At 41.8% G+C, this 20,672-nt stretch overlaps 1 protein-coding gene across 1 annotated transcript; it reads right to left on the reverse strand.

The window, feature by feature from the left end:
• Positions 1-78: 78 nt before the first annotated feature.
• Positions 79-18,973, reverse strand: pdcd4a (programmed cell death 4a). Its single transcript, XM_071912961.2, has 11 exons — positions 18,511-18,973; positions 12,709-13,008; positions 12,493-12,590; positions 9,706-9,819; positions 9,186-9,407; positions 8,249-8,346; positions 7,608-7,722; positions 5,027-5,134; positions 3,384-3,494; positions 3,108-3,247; positions 79-2,079 (listed from the first exon to the last, which is right to left on the reverse strand). The coding sequence occupies exons 1-11, from the start codon at positions 18,554-18,556 to the stop codon at positions 2,028-2,030; spliced, it is 1,404 nt and encodes a 467-aa protein (XP_071769062.1). The 5' UTR covers positions 18,557-18,973; the 3' UTR covers positions 79-2,027.
• Between the last annotated feature and the right edge of the window lie 1,699 nt (positions 18,974-20,672).

The raw sequence follows: 20,672 nt of genomic DNA on the forward strand, positions 1-20,672 counted from the left end.
TTATAATTCAAAATGATTTTATTGCAAGCTAAAACCACCCTGTTACGAATGTGCAAGATGGGAAAAATGCAAATGTGACACTGTAGAGGGAAATATGGAATTTTATTGAAATATACTGTCAAGATGAGATTCTTGTGCAAGGCAGGGAGCTGTGAACAGTTTGCTAATCAAAAATAAACTTGTTTCACTGAACGTGTTCTGTCGATAGTAAAAAGATGACTCTGTAGGAATATATGTACAAAAAAATAAACATTTGCCTCTATTTAAGATGTATCCACATGACAGTTGCATGCATGTATGAATGTGTCCTGTGGGGTTATACCTGTTCTGAAACATTAAATGTTACAAAACTCAAGTGTTTTAACAGAATTTCCCTAAACCAGTTATTTACACTGTAGGCATAATACAGCTGTGCTATTAAGACACATAGCCAGGTATCCCATGTACCATAAAATGGGGTCAGGGGTCAGGGCCTATATTCTTGAGAAAAATACAACAGTGAAACTTTGGCCTCAAGCTGCTTCTCATTTTTACAGGCATCAATTGTCAACAACATGACATTTTCACACCTGCTCCAACTATAAAAAGCCAGAGAAAGATGGGAAATGAGAGAAACTGAGAGAGGAGGTACAGGTGAAGGCGAATGATAGACAATGATGAAATAAAACATACATGAAGGATCACAGCTGATGACTTTAAACCAACAGCTGTGATTGATGGCATGTATCTCCACTGTGCCTTCCTGGTTCCCTTCCACCCCCCATTTCCAATACTGCTGGCATAAACAAAGAATAGACACTTCCTTTTGTTGCCTTTTTTTTAATCAATGCAATATGTTCTTAACCAACATCCCTTACTTTGGTCAATATGTAAAACTCATCGTCACAAACAGTGGCAGAAAAGTCTGAACATACATTAACATTTTCTCTGTTGTAAGATAAGAATTGGGGGTAGCAATTTCACAGACACATTAAACAAACTCCTTGTTTAGAGACTATTCATTTCTAGATTGATTCTGCTTTCTACACCAGGTTTGGGTTTATCGTATTTTAAGGTTACGTTATCCAGATTCCATTGATGAGTGTGTGGCAGTGTTTCCACTAATGTGCCTGCTAAAGATTCAAGCAAAATCAGAATGCTTGAGAGATTGTTCTCTTATTATGATTTTTTAGAAGCACTAACCCCAATTAATTCTTACTCTCAGAGAAGGGAGAGGGCTTTCAAAACATACATGCCCTAATCAATGTTTCATATGAACACCCAAACAGTACCCAAACTTCTCTTGCTTTGACTGCTGTGCTTTACAAAGTGAACAATTTGCAAAAGGAAAAAAAAGGAGGACAGAAAAAAAAATAAACTGTACATAAAAACGGACCAATAGAACTGCTATAGAACGGTATTTTTTTCCTTGAAATGAAATTACAAAAACATTTGTGGCAGAAAATAAAATGCATAGATCCTGGTTATTGATCTACTTTACTAAGCGCTTGCTGACAATACAGTATGCTGTGTCTTTTCTTTTGATAAGTGCTTTCTCTTTTATAGCGCAATATATGGGGGGGGGAAACAGAGGGACAGAGCAAAAGATGTAGCACAGCAGGAGGCAAAAGCACGTAACACCCCATCTCCCATAGAACCCAATGACCGCCTGCCTTTCTTCTCAAGCTTCGACTCAAATCATTCTTGATGGATAAGTACAAAGACTGAGGCAAGAGGGGGTGAATCAACCCCAGAAATAAAGAAAATTCTTACAAAAATGTCAAAAGAAAAAAAAAGAAAAAAAAAAAAAAGAGTGAAAACCAGATGAAGGGAACGGAGCACCCGGGCCTCTCTTCAGTCTACTTTCACCGAACGTCAACGTTGGTGTGTGTGTAATGACGACGTAATCAGGAGAAGAGCAAGGGAAGCTAGACCGCCGGCCTGCCCAGTTTGAGGACAACAGGCTGGAGCAGAGAAAGGGTGTAAGAACCTGTAGACCCCCCCCCCCCCCCCTCTCCTCCTCCTCCTCCTCCTCCTCTTCCTCTGGATTAGTTCTTGATCACTCCTCCATCTCCCTCGCTCACAAAACGCTTTCGCCCTCTAGTGGAGAAAAACAGAAGAGTTTGAGAGGCATGCTACAGGAATGATACTGCAATGTATCAATAGTGGTAAACGTGGCAGGTAGTAAAGAAAATACCAATGTTTTGGGGTGTTTGGCCCTTTAATCACAATGTCCACATATTTTATATTTCATTTGACCATTTCCCCATGCAAGGCAAGCATTTGGAAGATTTTGTAGATGCCCCTTAGTTTAGCGCAATTTTTTTTTTTTAAACTGTCAATTCCAAGAAAAATATAGTCTAGACACCATCAGTTATGTGGAACAGAATTGTGAACCTAGCTTGCATTTAATACATTACATACATTTATTTATTGTATGCAATCATTTGGGGACTAGTTTCTGGTAGAAAAGCACTGTTCCTTCTGGGAGACTTGAAATATGTCACGGTTGACAGTTTTGGATCTGACTTTAAAAGGATGTTAGCCAAAAACTGAAAACATGTGAGCAAGTTATCTCAGGAAATTGTATCTGCACCTCTCATCCAATTAGGGATTTCTGAATGTGCACATCATTTTGAAAAGTCTGGACTTCATAAGAAAGAGAATGACCTTATCATTGAAACTGGGCCTTCACATTAGCCTTATGAAGTAAAGCTGAAAGAAAACATGCACACCGTGCAGCTTCCCTAAACAACGGTTGTTTAACAGTAGTGAATGGCTCCAGGAAAGCAGGGAACAAATGGTACATAACCATTTCTGTGATGACGGATGTAGAAACTTAGAGGGATTATGTAAGACAGAAAAGTCACTCTGGGAAATAAGCAAAACAAGCAAACACGCTGCTATTTTTCATTAACTATCCTACTACTGCACACAAAGGGGCAAATGCACTGGAATACAACAATCCGTTTTTACGACAGGCGGGTCTATTCTGGATTGTACATGTCTGAAAAAGACGTGAAGCGTAGCCATGATCCACTTGTTATCGTCTAATAAAAGACATTTGAATATCTGTTTACCATCAACAGTTATGATATGCAACTTTCAGTATCCGCTTCCCAACTAACCTGGAGGGACAGGCATCCCTCAGCTGTTTGGTGATGACAGACTCCTGGTAGCACAGATCCACAAAGGTCTCCATGATGGAGTGGGCATGTGGCACATCAAGGTTGATTTCAGGGAGTTCGTCGTACACACGCTGGAAACCCTGCACCAGAAACGGTGCACAAAAATGGGAGATGTCATCACTTCAAGGCTAAATACATATTAATTTTTATAATAAACCTACACTGGACAATTAATTAATTCATAGCAACTAGCACTTGACATAAAAAGGGACTGACCCTGTTCATCTGATCCACAGTGATGAGGCCCGTCTTCCAGAAGGCCTGCAGCAGCTTCACCATCATATGGATGGCCGTGTCTCCTTTGGACTCCAGCACCATCACTACAGCCTGAAGAACCACAGTGATGTATGAGAAGAGAGAGAAGAGGTGCTGCACCATGTGCCATCATCTAATTAACACGTCCAATATCAATACCACCAGAAGCTTTCCTCTTACAGAAAAGGTCATATTCATTTGTTATTTTATAGTTAAGTTTTATAGTTAAGTGAATAAGGCCCCGATCAAAATGTGACTTTTTAGAGATGCTTAAGATGCGCATTTCGCCACATGGTGGCAGCGTTTGCAATTTCCTGAGAGCTGTTTGCCATCAGACATTATGGCAGAATACAGCTGTATACTCAAGGGACAACATAAGGTAAAGAAACAGGAATTTGTTCACAGTATCTGTTACAGTTCTCTTTTTTATTTAAGGAACATGTGTAGGGCGGTAAATATCTATGATTGATGGATGGAGGTGCAGATGAGCTTGACGGCAATGGTTTGCTGTCTTGACCCAAGACAAAGGGGTTTAATTCTTGTCGACTCAAAACATTTCAGCTTTTCTTTTTCAATTTGTAGAAAAATTTTAATTAAAAGACATCCTTTATGACATTAATGGTTACTGTGTGTAGACCAGTGACAAATAATCCTAATTTAATCAATTTTTAATTCAGGCTTTAACACTACAAAATGCAGAAAAAGTTAAGGTGGTCGAATACTTCCTGAGGCACAGTATGTAGCAGAAACAGCACTACGCTGTGACAAATACACAGTTCAGCAACCACTCGGTAAATCACTGAAGACAAAGGGATGACAACTCATGTCAGCCTCCATCAAACAAAACACTATACTACTAGGCACTATACAGATATGTTACTACTATAACATAATGAGAGTAATAACACATTATCATTTAATACAAAATTATAAAGTTAGTTTTCAGTTCCATCTCTAAAAATATACAGTTTTTATATATACAGTATTTCATTGAAGGAACGTTAAGTGTCTTTGTCTTGCTTTATGCCCCATCACCTTTTGTCCTCAATCTAAAGTATGTGACAGTCAAACGCTCCGTCTGAAGGTCTGACTGTGCATCTGTACACAGGGAGATTCGGGGCCCAACTGAGTATGCTCTGTTTCAATTTAGAAAACCATACATGCAAATGTTTAACAGAAAATATCTTATCAAATAATTAAATTTGCTTTCAATAAAAAAAAATGATCGAAAAAGAAATGGTGTCGAATTAGATGCATCCCAATCATAATTAAAATTTTCAGTAACACCCATGTTAATCAAAATCTCACTGAGGAATTCAATTTGTTTTTGTATGGAGCATACTGACAGCTCACGTTACGCAATGTGCCTCTGTTTTTTGGAATTGATCATGACTGCAAGCTTTCTCAATACATGTTATGCAAATGAGAGAACAGCCCTGCCACACACACACACACACACAATCCTTGGCATAAAACAAAAACCTTCTCACAGTAACGGCAGCCATTAAAAAGATATCAAAGATTATTTTAAGTTTTGGTCTGTTAATTCACTAGGCACCGTCTTTAAATAAATCTTTTATAAATCTCTATAAATCTTCATATACCTCATAGACCAGCTCATGGTGGAAGTGGGGGACTTCCAGGTCCCGCAGACAGTGTTCTGCCTCGGACACCTCTCCTGATATCAGGTACTCCTTCAGCAGGAGGTTCATCTGGAACAAAGACAAACAAACAAACACGATCACATGATGTAAATAACCTGACGTGTGAGGAAGGAAGCTGACTGCCAGTTGTCATTTGGCTTTGGCAAACGTTAAAGACATCTGACTTTAGACAGCCAGTAGGGCCGATAAAATGGACACGTACAGTAAATCACACCATATCTTTCAGTTCAGTCAGTGGACAAACTGATGAGATCAGGACCCTTAATTCTACAGTATTCCTTTTTTTAATATGGGATTTCCATGTTTTTACACAGACATTATTAACTTTGATGTGTGCAAACTGCACAAAACACACTGTAAGTTGGAGCAAAACAAGACTTTTTGTCGTGTGCGTGTGTGTGTGTGTGTAGGGGGGGGTTGGCTGCTTATAAAGCCTGTCAAATGCAATCTCCTCTGGAATTTGCTAGGAGCAATGTACAGGATGGACAGACAGGCACAGGTGCACATGTCACACACACACACACACACACACACACACCTCAGCTGGGGGTCGATAAAGCATGAAGATTTATTTACTTTCCAAGAAACAAGCTCTGCTGCTGCGTATGTGTCTACAGGGGGTGTGAGGGTCAGGAAACATGCATACTGTACATACAGATTTGTGATTTGGACAAAACAAAGTTCCATCCTTCCATAATATATATATACTGTATAAACTAATAGAGTTTATTGTAAAATATTATATATCCATGTTGTATTTTTTTACCCGATGCCCATCATTCAATATTAAAAAAAAAGAGACAGTTTCACAAATCCCCTCCTTCAAACGATTACCATTAACATGCCCTTGAGCAAGGCACTGCAAACTAACCTGTATGCATCAGTGTCACATTATATATTATATAAAATATTTTACTGGTGAAGACAACAGCTTACATTGTAGCTTTGTTTTGAAGGTGGGAAGAGTTGAACATATAGAGGTCCATAATGGCTCAAAGCATCCTTCCCTCATGAGAATCTCATCAAGCTGTCAATAATAATGCAAATTCTAAACTACTCAATGAGAATTTGCTTTTTTTGAGGCAGAGCCATGGTATAATTTCAATTAACTCAATAAAAGATTCTCTCTGGCTCTAACCTGATTTCCTTGGAAAGAAAACAAAATCTGGCAAGCCGGTCTGATGTACCTGACAACTTGCAGTCAGTAATAAGAATATGAATTTTTTTCCTCTTTGCAGCCCTGTACGAATGGAGCAATCTCTATCTAATTTGGTGCTACTGCTTGGTTATGTCACTCCCACTGCTGAGTGGAGTGGACATCAACAGCCACCGCTTCGCTTAAAATTATTTATGGCACAATTAGTCATACCACTTGAGCTTCCAGTGGAGTATGATTGATGCAACAAGTTCAAAATCCGCCATGCTGGACCAACAGCTTAGAGTTGACTCTTTGTCTAACACGCCGAGCCAGGGGAATTTTGTGGTCATCTGCTCTCTCAACTCCTGCTTTGACTTCAATTCAGCGCATTAAGTGAATGCACTGAACCCAGAACAACAGATAACAGCAGGGAATGTAGAGCGGACAGACAAGACGGTGTCAGAGGAATGGAAGAAGAGGCTGAGCAACTCAACTAAAACGGATTAGAAGAGGGCAAATGAGAGGACAAAAGAGTGGATCGGAAAGAAGAGCGAGAGAGGAGCGGCTGGTGAAAGAGGCCTTGTGCCGGCTGCAGCCCAGTGAAGCCCACTCTGTTCTGCCCCGGGCCGGACACGACCAGGCAGGAAATCAAAACTGGACAGGAGTCTCAGGGCTACTGAGGGTTATGCAACGCTCTAGGACTGAGGGCGGAGTGATAGATCACACTCCCATTCCTAAACTCACACACACACACACACACACACACACACACAATTGCTTAAATGTTGCATAACTTGCAATTTTACAACATGTACACTTGGAAACTCCTACGCACCTATGCACGCCCACATTAACATGCAAATTCCAGAGAATCCTTCTAGATCAAGGAACAATAATTCCAAAGATACACACAGAAAGAGGAGGGCTTGTGGGGTGTGTGTGCATGTGTGTGCATGAACAGCGTGTGTGTTTGCAGTGCATGTTTCAGTTTGAGGTTAGGGTGTGTGTGTGTGTGTGTGTGTGTGTGTGTGTGTGTGTGTGTGTATCAGTGTCTGCTCCTCCTTTGCCCTCGGTTTTGCAAATCCACCTTCTCGAGGGAGAAAAGTGTTCTGCTGACACAGCAAGAGAGCAGAGGGCTGGCCTGTGGCTCTTCACCCAGCATGCACTTCTGCCTTCTGTTCACGTTACATAAGAGCAGCAGAGTAGCAGAGCTAGTCGATACAAACAGTTCGATCTCAGGTGTTGAAAGATTATTATCCAAATATAAGTTGTGGATCACAACATTAAAAAAACATGATTTCTGAATATGCAAAGACACAAAACAAGCAATTGTGCATTCAATTATTTATCATTGTTTATTGTAGTTTAATGGCCAGAGCTTACCTCTTTAATGAGATGTTTGACAGGTCTAAGGCCTCCACCCACGCCCCACACATTATCTAGTCGAACTATCTCTCTCTTCATGGACAGCAGCACTGCAGCGCGGTCTAAAGCCGCTCTGGAGAAAGACCATAACCACAGTGTAACAAACACGCACAAAAATGGAATCATGTGAAGTCTTTTCAGCATGTAGGTACAACACAACCAATGATAGCAGTAAAACACAGTTTTATATTGTAAACATTATCTGTTAACCTACAGTGTGATACATGGGAGATGAAGAAAGCTATTCATCTTGAAAGAGATGCTTTTTCAATTCAAAGTAAGGAGGGGAAACTAAAGAGCCTCCCTGTAGCGCTGGTAATCAGGTCTGGAGAAGGAACAGTCATTTGACAAGTCAATGAAAATAAACAGCTGCCCCTGCTGACAGGGAGAAACGCTCGCTTCCTTATCTGGAGATTCTTAAAACGATTACCCGATTGTAAAATCAACAAGCTGAAAACAAGAAGATTTCAGCTTGCCTTACCCTGAGGAAACGTAACCTAAATCAAATCATATAGCAATTGCATTAAAGGCTGATTTATCAATTCTTCATCAATCAGCAGCCATCTTATTGACATTTTTAACTTTGAGTCTGGGCTCACCTGGCATGGTCACAGTCCACTTTGCCCTTGTAGCGGTCCAGGAAAGCCATGGAGAGGACATGGTCTGCTATGGCTCTGGCTATAAACTGGCCCAACATCTGAAAGACACGAGAGAAAACTGATTATATCCTTAAAACATGCGTGTGCTCCCACATCACATTTTTTTTTTTTTTTTTTTTTTACGGCAATGTATAAAGCAATATGCCAACAGGCAGGTTTAGTGCATTTGGCTGCCGTTTACTTCGTTCTTCTTTAATCCACTGATCACAGAAATCCATATTTTAAATGTGTGCCCTTTCAATAAACACTGAAAATCATACACTGTTTATGAAATTACTTCCTTTAAGAGCACTTTCATTTCTGAGCCAACCATTAAATATGATCCCGCTGATGCATATTTTGTGGTCCTTAAGACTAAAAGAATATATATTTATGACACAAATAAGTAATGTATCCTTTGATCACACTTAATGGGACACCTTTTCTTAGGGCTCTTACAGGAACGTTTCCAGGGAACTGCTCTGAATATGTGAAAGCACTCTTTGAATTTGAGTTACATCCAAGGCCGGAGACGCAGTTCACAACTTTTAGACCAATTATAGCCACGATTTGGCCATCCAGACTGACTGGCAAGATCAGACCTAGTCCATTCTAGACACTCCACACAGATGATCTTGTGGTGTGCGAGTGTTGAGGACTTTAATCTTTTACCTCCTGATCCAGGCGCACCCATCATGATTACTACACACATGCTTGATTTTTCCGACTTAGCAGGTCTTGACACTCCTGTAGTATGAGCTGGTCAATGACAATTGCCAATGAGACTCTGTTCAGTCCTGTAGTGCGTCCCCAGCCTTATGTGTAGAACACAAGTTATAAATCCTTATCATGTTTAATGGATCTAGACACTACTTTCCCCTCCGCTTATCAGGTCTACCTGTGGAGCCTCCGGCGTGTCCAGTATGAGGTCTGGCAGCTCTTTGAGCATCTTGTCAAAGGCACGGGCCATGTCAGCTTGTGACATCACCTTGCCCGACAGGTCGGACAGCAGGCGGGAGGTCAGCTCTCTGTGGCTGGCCTTGCCTTCGAGGGACAGGGACACGGCCAGGGAGGAGAACTCAAACTTATTGGGGCCCAGGTTCAGCTCCTTCAGCAACATCTGAAAAATGACAACGAATGAAAATTAAGGATGCCTTTTGCAGGCAGTTATGAAGCCGATTAATTGATGTTGACCTGGAAATCCATGGTGCATTTCCTTACATTTAAAGTTACATAATGATGTGGAATGTTTTACTTATTTGTAAGGGACCATGTACAATGTTAATCATATTATGCATTTATTATGCATTGAGCTTGGAAAATGTGTACAGAACTACTGGGTCCTGCAAATATCCGCACTGACCCAGTGATCTGAACATGTGACTTCTCCATTACCTGCTTCATGCCAAATCATTTACCTGGACCTCTTTTGTGTCTCCATGCTCAAAGTACTCCTGTACAATTGGGTTGACCGTTTTTTCCAGTTCCTTCTCATCTAGCTCTGGCACAACTGTTGCATAAACTGTGTCCCCCTTTGAAAGAACAAATGCATTACAGTCAAAAAAAATCTACAGACAATACACAAAGCACATGGACACTCATGATCATGAGCATGTACACACACACACACACACACACTTCTTGAAAGTTATCCAATATTCTATATACATTCCTCAACCTCACACAAATATTTAACATTTCTCACATCATCTTCATTTCCACACTGTCAATTGAATTTTAATCATCATCATCATCATCTTGTTTATTATCCCTTACTAATACCATGAGCTTTGTGAATAATCAATATCGATTAGAGCTGTCAACCATCATCATATGACCAGAAAACTCAATTTACATTGTCACAGCTCTAAATTAATATGCAAGCAAGGTTTGAGCGCTCCAGTTCAGCTAAAATGCCCACGTTACCGATCAGTCACTGTTCTGTCCTGCTGATACAATTGGTTGATACAAAACGTTGCCGATTTAAAAATCCATATGAGCTTCCCAAATGCAGGAATGTGCTAAAAATATTTTGGCCAACTAACACAATCGAGTACAGAGTGGACAAGCACAAATACATTTTACTCAGAATTGGTTCAGAAATAGTTAATAGCCCTGATCAATTACTGACCATTGTATGTCCCTTATATATTTGTGAATGTTAAATGATGGCTGATTCAAGATCATACGTTTCCTGTCTGCATTTGTGAATGTCAACAGTGCCAGCCGAAACTGGTCCAACTCACTTTTCAGGTGAGGTTTTTGCCAGACATGGAGAGAACAATGGCGAGCACTGATGGAAGAATGGCCTTGGCACTGATTGAACACAACACTTTGAGATCCTACAAACTACAATAGGAGAATGAGTGTTTTGGCTCGTTTGAGAGAAGAGCTGGTTTCCTCCTTAGCGCGCTGCAGAATCTAGAGCGCGAGGAGTCAGAGCTCTATTGTTTTGACCTCCTCTGAAAAAGCCCAAGTTCATAGGACAGGAAAAAAATATTAGTATAGAGAAGGATTTAGGCCAGCAGTCCACGCTGACTCACTTTCCTGTTTTCTCCTCGTTATGCAAAGTGATCCTAGACTGTAGCAGGCGATTGAAGAGAACCAAAACACTACCTTTATGGCCAAAAGACATGGCAGGATATCAAGCACCTGTACCAAGAAACACTTCCGCACACGCTGCTCATTGTTTATTCTGTCTAGGGGTCAAAGAGGAGGAAAGGGATGGGTTTGTAAGGATGCTATAGTTCCATCTGCAGGGCTACTGACCTTCAATTTAAGTTTTATTTTTAAGTTTTGTCATTTTCCCAAGAACAAGATGACCTGTACCATTTCTCCACCCAGACCACTCATTAGAAATCCAACATTAGGTCCCCCCCCCCTGCCCCGGCACTGATTCAAAGTCTACTGTCTGGACACGTGCAGTGTGTATTTTTCTGTGCCAGCCTGTCCTAGTTACTCTTTACCACACTGCCATCATTCCAATTCAGTGCCGTTTCTACAGTGGTCAAGGCCAAATGACACCGGCTTGTCTGAGTTTTTCCCAATCCGTTATCAACTGGGACACTTGCCTTGACAGAAGCGCCATTCCCATTCTGCAGTCCGAGTCAGTGACACGCAGCAAGCGCTTGCTTGATAACGGGGTTAAAGATTGAAAATACTGTCGATTGTGATGGGACAGAGCCATCTGGATGAAAAGATAATCTGACACGCCTCGCTGTAAATGTGCTTTGGCCAATTCCTATGGACTTTGGCATAAAAGAATCTAGGATCACCAAACAGATAACATGATTACATGGCTAATTCAATACAAGCTCTAAAAACTATTTGTTCCCAGTGCTATAATCAAATATACAGCATCAAATTCAGCTGTCCATTAGCATCCCTTTGATAGTGGGAGGACAATTAATTATGTTATCCAAGACACTACCATTCCTTTCAACACAGAGGACAATGCATTGTGTGATTCATCAGAAAGACGGGTAGGCATATGCTTGTTGTCTGTACGCGGACAATCAGCTTGTTCAGAGCGCGAAGCCTCTTTTACATCCAGCGTGTCCCAGCCGCAGCTCCTCCAACATCATCAGCGTGTTTGTTTGCCACAAGACTGGGGCTGCTGCAATAATTTCATAATCGAGTGATTGCGATTGTAGCCAACCGCAATTATTTTGTATAACTGCGATCACCGTTTTGTTCATCATTTTCACCCTACGAATTTTCCTCTTCCATATTAACTATAAAAAAAATCAAATGCGTTTGCAAATTGGTTAAAGCTTATATCCCATCGCCCACTTCAGAACAACAGTGTGATGAGGTGCACAGAGTTCCTGGACATGAAACGTGGGATATGTCTGTGGATGAACTGAAAACATTCATTGTGCCTCTGTACTTCTGTGCAAAATATATGGTATGAACATGGATATCAATAGCTACTAGTCAGAAAAGCTTGAATTGACTTTTTTTCCAGACAAACTATGGCAAGGAACCGCTTCAGAGAAATCCTGCAAGAGTGTGTATCGGAGGAATAAGGGGAGCGCGTGCGTAAAGCCGCTTTCCGAGAAGGATTTAATGGACTGATCTCATTATACTATTATTGAGCTCTGTTATTGTGAGGGTTGAGTCCCAAGTCATCCAGATAAACATGTAAACAAACACATACTCACGTACAATCAGTTTTAAATCCACAGTCTCCCACACTCACTCACCTGAGCAGATTCATCATAGTTGGGGTCCCGTACGTCTGGCTCCTCCACTTCGTAGACCATCCCCGCAGCCCCCCACACTCCTTTACCACCCGCCCCACCTGGGAGACACAAAGTGACACAAATGTGAGGCCACATGTGAGGGACATGACCAACAAAGAGCACAAGCTTACTGCAGGTCTTTGCTGGGGCCAACACTGACGTAGCTCCAAAATTTACCTTTTTTGGGTAGGCCCCGGCCTTTGCCAGTCCTGGACTTGCGGTCGTTGGCGTTGAGTTTACCCTTGGGACTGTGTGGATCGGTCCCCGCCAACTCCCCCGATTCAGAAATCGACTCGCTGGTGGAATTGCGGGACGAGGACTTGCGCAGGCGACGCTTAGCTTTAGCTTTGAGCCGTGCCTCATGGAGAGCTTTCTCCTGGGGCGTCCAGTTGCCGTTGACCTCCGCCTCATTCAGCCCGTCGTCGTCACTATAGGGATGCTCGGCATTCGCCTGGTTGTCGTCAAAGGAGAACGCCCCTGTGATCGGACAAATGGAAAGGTTGATCACAGTTAATAATGTGGCCAATTATTTTATGGTAACATGTGGATACGGAAAATGATTTGTCTCCTTTACCTCCTTTGCTATTATACTTTCAAAAAATATGTGCTTGTGGAGATATGTGGAGACATTACTGTACATTCTGTAGGAATACAGTTGAAAAAATGATTTATAGAAACAAAATATATTACAAATCGGGAATGGATCAAAAAAAAAAAAACAACAGGAAATATTAATTGGATAAAGTAGAAATACAGAAATCTCTATTAGAGATTAATGGTAGTTCCATATCCAAATAACCTGAAATCTTGAGGAAAAAGTAACCCCAGATGGTGTCAGAGAAAGGCGTACCTTCTCATCTATATTGGTGTGCTGTTTTCAGAATTATGCTATTTTTACAACCTCCTACACAATGTTTCAAAGACTGCAGTGGGATGAAGCTTTATGGTATAGTTCTACTGCTAATGCACCATAGAGCTGGAGCCGTAAGTCTAACAAGGTAAATGTTGTATGTAGGCAAGCTTCAGCCAGTTTATTACACCAAGTCAGAAAATGTGCGAACAACAACAGCTGGTGAATATGGTTTGTTTAGCGGCACCAATCTGCCTTTAAAAGGGATGTATTCTGGTGATAAGACAGGACAATGTTTCTGTTGGCACCTGATCTGAAGAGATATGACTAGAGGACGTGGTAATTCACAGATGGTGCAACAATATAGTGAAAGAGTAGCAGCAGTTTGGGTTCTCTGCAGCCTAGATTTAGCTGCACTGTGGTAACTCCATATATCTAATGTGTATAGCCCAAACGGCACTCCCCAACGTATGACAGCCGAGACTATATATCAAATTCTGAGGTATATTATTGGTAGTACTACATCCACCGCCATTTGTAAAGGACGTGTTTTGCATGTCAAGCCAAAGGTCACACAACCGCCCAACACATAACTCAGGAAGATGGCAGCGTATGCGCAAATATACACACATTCTTGTGACACTCAGCAGCCATTCAGCTCTATCAGATGATTTTGGCAAGGTTACTTAATACAATATTCTTCTGTGTTAAGAGAAATGTCTAGGAAAATGTCTGCAAAGTTCAGCTTGCTTCTTCTAGGTATGGAGAAAGAGACACAACAACAAATGGGAGTGGAGCGTGACTGTAGCCATGGGAGGAGGAAGGGAGCAAAGGGGAACACATGGTGGAGTAATGCTGACACCAGTTTTTTTTCTCCCTCCTCCTCTTTGCCGTCTTCTCGCGCTCCATACTAGCTAGAGTGGACCTGACTACATATGGCAGTGTTGGGGCCGCGACTAGTCACATGACCGGACTGTAGGAGATTTGGAAAGCAGAGTAGGAATCTCTGAGGGTGTAATGAATACTCAGGATCGCTTCTGCAAAGCCTAAATGCCAGTCTGAAAAGTTATGGCCCTATAGATTACAGAACATGCAGACATCGTGGAGTGGGAGGACAGGGGAAAATGTCCAAGCCGCAGATCCAACCCAACAGCTCATGCTCTCTCTGAAAGAGTGCATGAAAAAGCAGCAGCTCAGTGGCCCTGTTGCACTACAAAACAATCAGATAATCAAAACTAATTATCCTGTGTAAATATCACGCCTCTGGTGCAGCAAAAACAATTCAGTTATGACCCACTTTCAAGTTACACTAAAAAAGGCAGAAATACTTGATTACAAAATGTTTGACTTTTGCAGAGAACAAACAGAACGGCCTCCTGCATGTGAGCACAAAGGAAAGTAAGCACCTCTGAGCACAACTCACTCATTTAAACTGTTGTAACAGGTAGCACCACTCCCTTGCCCTGCAAAATCTGTAAACAGCAGACCACGTGTCATCTCCTCCTTCAGCTCCTCCTCTCTCCCTCATATAGGCTACAGGCCCTGCCAGAGCAGTAAATTAGGAACTAACCAATGGCAGCGTGCCAAACACACAACCGGCCAATTGGAAACGGCAGAAAAGGAGAAGGCAGGAAAAGTTGGGGCTGCTCGCCAGGGCAAGAGTTGCAAAAGGAGCAAAACAAAAATGCGGCCTACCTAGCTAACGAGTGAACACAACTTTTTAACACCGTTGACACCATGCGCCTCGCCACCTCCGTAACACAGCGCTCACTGAGGGAAGTGGTGTCACTGTAAGCACAGGGAACTGAAACTTCTCAAAGAGTTTTCTGTTCTTCACCCTTGTTAAGCTTTACTCTACAATGGTAGGTTTGTGTGTTTGTGCATCACTTATCCCAGCCCAGTTCTCATTGTGCAGCTGAAGCTATCACAGCTATCCCCTTCTGCTCTGTCTTTAAGCCTGAAATCCCACCAAAACACAGACCCAAAGGATTACCAAAGCCCACAATGTTAAAACACTATCATAATGGTTCTCCTAACCTCCCCCACAGTTGGCCAGTTTTAAACACACAAGCACAAGAGCCAGATGCTCCGACAGTTTGGGGCTCCATCCAGGCCTGTAGAGGACCTTTGTAGTTTACCACAGCCAGCAAACCTGAGTAACAGCGTTAAGTCTATAGGTGCAGATACAGTAAGATTGTTATGAGTGAACAGAAGGGGGTCAGTAGAGCAAAGTTTTCACAGAGCTCCCAAGGGACTGACCTAGTTTTCACCACTGTAAATGGCTGCCTGGTGTGAGATGACAATCTACTAAAGAGATCAGTCTCTCTCTCACACACACACACACACACACACACAAATACACACACAAAATGTAATATAAGTCAAGACACGTGTGATGTCCTTATCAGCCAAATAAGAGGCTACATAATGATATGGAAAAAAAACACCCATGCATGGTGTGGTGATTAGCTAATGAGGGGAGAAAAGGGTGTGGTGGGTGTGACTGTCCTGAGGGGTTCAACTGCCATTTCTTATAATGCAAGAAGGAGACCTGGGCAGAATTACGCTACTCGTGGAGGTCGGTTTGAAACATGCTTGAGACACCTACCAGAGTGACCAAGCTAAGCTAAACGATTGGTTGTGAAAGGAATTTGCATAAAATATCCCTAACCTGCGTGCATAAAGGGATTTGTGTGTTTAAAAATACAACAGCAACTACAGAAACTGGACTGGAGGGACTCGCCACTTGCGCACACATGCAGCAGAAATAAAGTCGACATGTTGCCACACATGAAACAAAAGTTAGGTCTAGCTTTGCTTCATGTGGCGAGACGCAAAAAAGAAACAACTTGGGTCGACGGAGAGTCATGTAGATCTGCTGACTGTTCTGCTTGACTCACCCTGTGCAACAGCTGTAGTGCAACAACACAGATAAAGTGCAAGGGTAGTTGTATACAAAAGATTTGAGCTGATCTAAGAGCCAGTTAAGAGTCTGATAACACATTTTTCTCCAGATAATCGACCACTATCCATATATTCACTGATGTACTGTGAAGCACTAGTTTCCAAGTATGGTTTGTTTGGTTCCTTAATTGAGCTACATGCAAAAGGATAGCGTGTGTGTGTGTGTGCATGCATGGATTTGGGAGGGGTGGGGGTGCATTTAACAAAAGAACAGAGAGTGAGACCATAACATTATGTGTACTCAGCAGGCCATGAACTGATCAGGCTTGACATTTATGGCAATGGGTGCACTCCATGATGCCCGTATGCCTATATTTATCCAAGGAGTTATATAAATGTTCTAACAGGTACAGCCTTACGGTGGTGTTAAATCAACAGCATAATGTATTCCTCAATTACTGCTATAGGACACCCATCAGAGGAGAGAGCTATGTCACTCAGAAACTCACCCAGCTCTGAAGCCAAATGGATCAGAGTGAAGCAACAGATGGACATGTTTAGGTCTTTGAAGCATGTGAATAATTGATCATTAGGGAACATCCACGCCTAATAAAACTATTACACTTGCTTTCAATGCATCAGCAACTTCAGCTACGGTATTATAAGGGGTTAGTTATTCCCATGCTGCTGTGTGTGTTCAGTGGACTAGCTAGTCAATAATGTAACGAGTTGTTGTTTCCCCTTTTTTTCAACCCACACAATGAAGTCTTTGACAGTGTGTGACTACCACATCAACAGAGCTGCTTGATCGAGCGTGGCTGACCCTTCTTGAGAAAAGGCCTGTCAAGTTCATATAGAAAACCCCATCAGCTCACAGATGTTTTGGCTATTCTTACCAATACTAAACCTGTGGAGCTGCATTAATCACATTCCAGGGGGCCAGAGCCTGGCATCTCACACACTGTGTGTCATTTCTGCATGCAGCAGAAACACTGATTTACTTCTGTATGAACCCTAGGTGGATCTGTTATTGGTCAATGCATATTTTCAGCGTCAACAAATATGTCCAAAACACATATTACCATACTATCACAGTTATGAAGCTGCAAATGCAACCACAATCTCAGCTCATACTGAATGGCTGGGTGGTTACTGCACTAACAATACATTTCTATTACTTATGTAACCTTTAAATACATTAGAACGTTGAGATTATGTAAGGCATTTCTATTGGCTCTTATAGTAAGCTATACATGTCGACGTCATCGTCAGGCTGAATGGCTACAGTAGTAAAGCAGTCAACAATAGCACCGTGCAAGGCGCAACGTTAGATGAATGCAAACATCGCGCTGTTCATACACGATCCGTGCATGACAGCGACAGGTGGGGTGAAAAGCTGGAGGTTGGGAGATGAACTGACTGGATGCATAGTTGCATACTGAGTGCAATGCATCTTCCATCTTCTCACAATGATAAAACTGGCCGACGAGATATACTGCAAGCGTCTGGCTTATTAAAAAAAAAAAAAAAAATACACTAGCGCCTCATCCAGGAAAGGGGCGTGGTTCAAAACAGCATTATTTGCACGACATGTAAAGCCTACATATACATGTTAGACAATCAGGCCTGTCAAAAAGTGTTGATAAATACGATATAGGGGAAACGCCAATGTATGTATAATTTAACCCAGCAAAGCACGAACTACGCCAGCTAAAGCTTTTCCGTGCACTCGCTCAATCTAAAAAAAAAAAAAAAAATCACATTGCAAATGAAGTCTATCATGCTTGCTTTCAGCTGCGACAGTGTGCACAAACACTTGCCAAAGCGGAAGTGAGCAGTGTGGCTTCGACCAATCAGAAGCGCGAAAGGGTTAAAGCTGAGCAGATTCAGACAAACAATGACACGTATCAAAGCGCTGAAGCAAAATGTGCAAGACGTTTAAGTCGGTGCTCGTTTTATATAGGATTGCACGTCGAATTTGCCAAGCTGTGTGTCTCTGAAATGCGAGTGTAACGTTGCACAAGTGGTTGTTGGGTGCTTTGCTCCGGAGCACATGGTGGAGCATGGCTGGTACTGCAGCCCAGCCCTGCAGGGACAATGGATCATGGAGAGCACACAGGAGAGGCAATGTTTCCACACATTCAGGCCATACAGTTGCCCCCCCAGTTGCTTGCTCAAATGCAATACAACGCCTGGTAATTGTTGCACTTCCTGAATCCACTCACCGTCGTGTTTCTGAGCGGTGGCCCATGTCTCCACTTCGGTCGCCATGGCGCTCTGTAAATGCTTGTTTTACCGATTAAAATCCTCGCCGTGCGCTCTTCCGAGGTGGCTGCAAATCCTCAAAAGCGTGCAGCAAAGTGAGGCGTCAATAAAACAGCGTTTCTACTGTAACCTTGTCTTTTGACAAATAGCACGTGTTGGAAAATACCTCGAGTCCCCCTTGCCTTTTTTTCTCTAGCCTATATCTCGTGCTGAATGGTTTAAGGTCTAAAGAAAAAAAAACAGCCTGATGAAATGCAAATACAAAGGAATAGAAAACAAACAACAAGCAATGCAAAGAGTGAGCGAACTAAGACTATCGCACTCTTCTCAGAGGGTTTCTGAAAAGAGCTGGTGAAAACAACAAGCTTGGTGGAGACTGGCTAACTAGTCAGAGAGCATTTCAACGAGCAGCCTGCAAGATAAACAAAGTCTGTTTTTAACTTTGGAAGGAGCGAGCAGACGGAGTCACGTGAAGAAAACGCGCATGGGGAGTGGTCAGAAGAGGGGGTGGGTACTGGTCCGGTCTGACCAATCACAGAGCAGGAACAAAAACAACACGGCCAGCACTTTCAGTGTATTTGTTTTTGTATAGCACTTTTAAAAATGTAAAGGTCTTTGTGTAGCACTTTTCTGAAACAACAAAGTGTACACAGTGCCTCAAATTTGTATAGAATGCAACACAGAAACAAAATACTAAAGAAAATAATAATAATAATAATAATAATAATAATATAAAAGAAAAGAAAAAAACAATTTCAAAATTGAATTTCATCAAACCCATATCATATGTAATCCCCGGTCACTACCCCAACTCTCTCTCATACTCTCTTATTATTAGTAGTAGTAGTATATTTTATTTCATGTTTTACTTTTATAGAGACAATGCACATTAATCAGCATTCCTGTAGGCCTAACTGTGCCAGTGTTAGCTAACTGGCTAGTTTTTGCTTTCCCTGAGCATAATGTTAAATAGCCATTAAAAACCATAAAAACAGAATATCATATTAGTATGTAAATTATTAATATTTGTTATACCCTAAAGAAAAATCACTCTAATATTTCTGTAACATGTCTTTAGGGACTAGTTTTATAGCAATATTTGTTTAGTAGGCTGTATCCTTTGAAAATTTATCATGGGATTTCTGTTGGGGTTTTTTTTGTGTGTGTGTGTGTGTGTGTGTGTGTGTGTGTGTGTGTGTGTCCATGCAGGGGTGTTTTGTTGTGAGTGAGTGTGCCTCGGAGCAAGGAGACAGCTTGGGTTTCATCGGGGTCAGGGGTCAAAACAGTGACCCGTACAGTCCTATAACCTCTTTAGACCTTGAGGATTAGCAGCACAGACCCTGGTCCAGTCTGGCCGTGTTGTTGTGACCCAGACTACCACTTACTCTGATAGAAATGCTACACCAGCTCACTCGTATGTCTTCGATTTTATGTAGAATTTATCCCAAATATGTATTTGAAGACACAAGGCATCTGTTAAGTTTTCCATAAGTGTTTATTTCCACAGCTGTTTATTGTTTCTGGATTATGAGGTCCAGTCCTATATGATGTCTGCCAGACTGGCCCTAAAATTATGACCCCAAAATGGTCATTTCCAGCACTGATGCTGTTTATGAGGATTTGCTGCATAGCAATAATGCAAGTGGCCACTGGATGGATGGAAAACTGTTGCTGGTTTTACAGATGTTTGGGTTTCCGCCTGAATCCATCATGGAGCAGCATCTCATCAGCCTTCTTCAGTTTAAAACAGTGTGTGTTGGTGTCAGATGAATATATGGCCTTACCCACTCATGTGAAATTTGATTATTTCAAAATGTTCTTGGTGAGTATGTCCTGTGGACGTAGCAAAGAGGTAGACAAAAAACACATTTAAATTTGTCTTTCACCGAGAAAATATATTACACATTTTGGTCATCCAGATTCATACCACCAGATGGTGTTGAAAGCCTGTACCACTGTGTTTGGTGATGGGTGATCAGTGATCAATTGCCCTTGGTATTACCAATATCAGCCAACTATCCCTTCATTCCATTATAATGGTTACAGATTTAGAAACTTCACTTGAATGTTGGGGGCTTTCCGTTCTTTTCCTCTGGGGTTTTCTCTACTGCATGAAAGTTGG

This window comes from Centroberyx gerrardi, chromosome 3, assembly GCF_048128805.1.
Source record: "Centroberyx gerrardi isolate f3 chromosome 3, fCenGer3.hap1.cur.20231027, whole genome shotgun sequence".
NCBI classification, from domain to species: Eukaryota; Metazoa; Chordata; class Actinopteri; order Beryciformes; family Berycidae; genus Centroberyx; species Centroberyx gerrardi.